At 34.3% G+C, this 4,584-nt stretch overlaps 1 protein-coding gene across 1 annotated transcript; it reads right to left on the reverse strand.

Moving 5' to 3' along the window:
* Nucleotides 1–583: 583 nt before the first annotated feature.
* LOC18033098 (NADH dehydrogenase [ubiquinone] 1 alpha subcomplex subunit 13-B) lies at nucleotides 584–4,160 on the reverse strand. The gene is made up of 3 exons (XM_006420447.2): nucleotides 3,805–4,160; nucleotides 1,203–1,274; nucleotides 584–1,072 (listed from the first exon to the last, which is right to left on the reverse strand). Exons 1-3 carry the CDS (start codon nucleotides 4,017–4,019, stop codon nucleotides 928–930), a joined length of 432 nt encoding a protein of 143 aa, XP_006420510.1. The 5' UTR covers nucleotides 4,020–4,160; the 3' UTR covers nucleotides 584–927.
* Nucleotides 4,161–4,584: the final 424 nt, after the last annotated feature.

Consider the following 4,584-nt stretch of genomic DNA (forward strand, 5'->3'; position numbering starts at 1 on the left):
GATTGAAGTGAAAAATTAACTATTCTTTATGTTGTAAATTAGGAAATTAAAAGGATCACACATATTTTATTGATGTTAAAATCTTCAGACATACTAAGTTGCTCCTTGGTACCTATTTGTTCAAGGTGTTGGGAAGAAAAAATTTAGAATTTAACTGTAAAAACGTTCAATGTTGATTTGAGTGCGCTAAATAAGCATTTAAAATAATATTGTCATATTTACTCAAAATAAAATGTCTTTTACAGTAATTTACATTTTAAGTATTTTTGTCAAAAACTTTTTTATAAAATTTCAGGGTTCAAAATGGTTTCAGAGGATTATTACCTTAATTTAAATAGCTAAATAAAGATTTCTTTTAGAATTTTAAAGAGCGTTCAAAGTAAAACTTTTTTTTTTAACATTAGTATAGGAGTATATGGGGTGTTCCAATTAATTTTTTAAGAACAAATAACCCTATCATTCTAATAACTATCAACATTATGTCAAGCAAATACATAATAAATAAGCAGAACAAAAATTATAATTAGAGAACTTCATCATTTGAAGTAAGGAATGAAAAGCCACACCATCAAAGTAGGTATGCTTCGTTAAGATTGAGTAATTATGCGCTCAAGGGCAAGAACAGAACTAATCAACTGAAACATCAATCTATGAATGAATCTTTACTATTTTCCAAAGCTGACCTTGGCATCCGTTCTCTATCTAGCCATATCATTTCTCTTCCTTCCAAGTCACAAATTTTAAGTTGACTGAGAAAGCAGAGAGAGACAATCATGCCAAGGGTGCAAAACAAAAAACTACTGCATTTTGAATACATGTAAAGTAGTTTTCCAATACAATTTTATTTCATAAAAGGAAAATACACCAAGAAATACCAGAAATTTTCATGAACATCGGTATTAGGCCAACAGTTGAAAGCACATGCCATCACCAGACTTCAGGACGAAGTTCACCAGATGCTGGAGGCATCCATCTCCCGGAGTTGTAGACATTTTCACCGACTTTCCAGCCAGGCACATCCTTCATTACTTCAGCTTCATACTCGAGATACTTCTTCCACTCTTTGACAAATCTAGACAAGGACCAACACAGAAAAGATAAGCCATGTTTTTGCGGCTAATTTATTGTTGTTGTTTGGGGGGGGGGGGGGTTGGTTTGTTGTGGTAAGGATAAGAAACAAGAAGAAAAGGTTAGTTGTTCACCTTTCATCTTCTTCAGCTTGGAGCATAGGCAATATTGCCCTGCGTGCGGCATACTTTTCTTCTTTAAGAGCCCTGCAGCATAAAAGCAAGTTGTATTATCATAGTTTCAACATGAACACAGTAAAACTGCATCAGAAAGAATATTAATAACCGAACCATCAAAACAGTGAAATAAATAGCATCAAAATTCATACTTTCAACTACTATGACCTGCCCTCCTGCTTCCATTGCAACGGGCAAAATCAAGGAGACAATCTAAAGATATCACTTGAAACAATAAAATACTAAAGTACATATCCCTTATGTACATAATGCATGGCACTTGCCCTCCATGCCTCTTATACAGAGACTTAAAACTCCCAGCTTATAAGTATAATGCATTTCATGATTGAAAAAATCTCCATATTCCCCTTCTAATATGTCACCCAGTATACAAGAAAGAAATACGATGAAGGAGAAGCTTTCAGAGCTCTGAAAGCTAAAATTATCATCTTGCAATAGTAAATAATATAAAAAATCTATGGGTTCATACTCTACATATACATATAAGCAACATTTTCGTGTATAAAAGTGAAAGTTAATTAAAAATGAAACAACGAGAGATTAAGAGCATATCATCACAGAATAGCCAGCTACGTCAGTTACCTTAACTGATTTGCAAAAGAACAACTTTGTCTATGCAAACCATGATTTATCCTACAATGATTTGGAAAAGAACAATTTTGTTCGTCTATGCAAGCCATGATAGGTATTCTCAATTGATTTGCTAAAGAACTTATTCTATTTTCAAGATAAAAGCTCCAACCATGCATGCTTAGACTACCTGACAAACTCGGAAAAAAATCAATTATGTCCACCATATAAAAACTTTTTGCAGTTAATCTCTTAGATGATTGGCTCAGAGCATGCACACGTGCAAAGTTGAAACCCGCTTTTCTTGTAAGATGAATTAGGGATAAATTCAACGAGAAACACAATGAAAACTTATTTTTGTATCATTACAGGATGAGATACAATATCCGAGACTGTTGTGAGCAAAATGCTAACAAAGAAGAAGTTGCATACTCAAAACCATAAATTCTGATATATGCTACCTCACAGTAAATCAACCGATTCATATGAATTTTGACAACTGAATACCTGCTTGAACTACAGCAAATGAGAATACACTGTCTTTCATCAAAAAGTCTCTCACACCAGGTAGATGCAGCATCATTATATGTTTAGACTCTCTATGTGATTTATCAAGAGCTTAGTGGTTCAGTGGCACGTCAAGGAGCTGTAGAAAGAAGTGACTATGACAGTGAAAAGAGTATAATGACATTGCAACCCCCATAGCTTGGGAAAATTGACACTTCAACCACCTCATGGAGCAAAATAACTGACTGCCATACCCCAAATGTAAGTTTTTGCCATCTTCATCTACTATTTAAGGATAAAAGGTATCTATACATCTTCTTCTGTAACATGTTGCATACATCAAAACCTTGACAGCTAGACATGTAATCTATCCAACCAAACAATAACACTTAGTGCCATGAGTACACAAAATGGTTAGTTCGATTCTTTCCCATCTTCTTTCTTCCCAAGTTTTTCTTTTTTTAAATCCTAGCATTCTTTAATGCAGATTAAATGTTTTGTAGCATTCTCTTTAACATCCAAAACTCTGATTCGTGATCAAGTATCAAATTTTTAACATCCTACAGATCTCTCTTTTTCCCTACAGACATCCTCCAAACCCAAGAAATCCAAAATCCAAGGAAGAACATTCAGGCTTCTGAAAGCTGTTGTCTCAGAATAAGGCCATTTGTTACCTTCATCGTGAAAACCAAGAAAGACCTTGTCAATTTCCTGAAACTATGGGGTTTTTTTCAATGTCACTTACATTAATGAAAAAGATTACTTCTAGAAGAAACCTGATTCGTCATGGACATGCGGAAGAATTCATACCAATAGAAATAATTGTTATTCGACATGAACCTACATCAAAATTTGATAACTTCAATAATTTCATTCACTACAGAGATACAACTAATGATCCATTAGCAAAATCGAGGCCTTAATTCAGTGAGAAAATTCTCATTCAACAACCTAAACATATCTTGATCTACTAATATATCCCTCCAAGTGTTATCTTCCTCGTACTGAGATTATGCTTTTTCATAAAAATAGCATTCCCAATTAAAGCTTCACTACACCTTGAGTCATTTGTGTTTCAACATGATTAACATCCATCATCACAGAAAGGTTAAATCCTCCACAGCACCCATGGTTGTCAGACTAAACAAATACGAGAAACCGTGTACACATTTCTTATTTACTGAAGCCATGGACAAGCTCCAAAATATTTCAAAAACTTAAATAAAACCCAGAAATTATAATTGCCCACTTTTACTTATTTAAACAAATGAATAGATAAGTTTATAATTTCTATGGTTATACCCTCCTAGCCATAAAATTTCAAAACTTTTAATCTTAATTTACAAAAACAACAAAACCCCATTTGCCCTAAGCTAACAATACAAACAAATCTTAACAGAAACTGATAATAAGTAAAAAATAATAATATGGATGATTTTGTTTATTTATTTATTTTGGATACCTGCGGATCTTGTTGCCTTTGCCAACCTGATACATGCCATAAGAGAAAGCACCAAAGGCTGCAAGAAAGAGGGCCATGGCGCTGGGGCCCTTGGTGGGGATCCGACGGGCATATCGGACCGGGGCGAACCCGCCCGGCGGGGGCCCGTCTTGTAGGACGGGCATGTCCTTCACGCTGGCCATTCCTGGCTTCTTTCTAATCATTGCCTCCGTCATCTTCACTGATTTTCAGATGCTTCCAATTCCTATTCTTCTTCTTTTGCCCCTTTTTGTTAGGTTTCCGGAGTTATTTTTTGAAGATGTAGATACAGAGGGAGGACAGTCGCAGTACCCAAATGGGAGTGGGGCACGTGGTTGAATTGTGTGAAGTCGGGGGTTTGCGGGTGGGTCACTGACAGGTGTTTTTATCATATACCTTTGGATTTTTTTTTATAATTTTCTTAAACAAAATTCCCGAGGAAAAAACTCTTCAAGACCCCAATTTTTATTTTATTATTTTTAATATCACTTGCTTTGGTGAGTCATTCTTTGCATTTTGCAATGATTTATAAACAAAGAATGGAAAAGAAAATTGATAAGATTATGGATATTTTTAGCTTAATTATTGATATGGTAAAAAATTATACCTCACCTGTCGGACTATCCATTGATAAAATCATCAAATTTTAGAGTATTAATAATTATGAGGTTAATTTGATTACAAATTAAAAACTTATTAAAACCTACAATACGTTTTTAATTTCTAAAAATACACTTCTAATTTGGTGATATCATTGGACTC

Source organism: Citrus clementina, unplaced genomic scaffold (assembly GCF_000493195.1).
Source record: "Citrus clementina cultivar Clemenules unplaced genomic scaffold, Citrus_clementina_v1.0 scaffold_9, whole genome shotgun sequence".
NCBI lineage: Eukaryota > Viridiplantae > Streptophyta > Magnoliopsida > Sapindales > Rutaceae > Citrus > Citrus x clementina.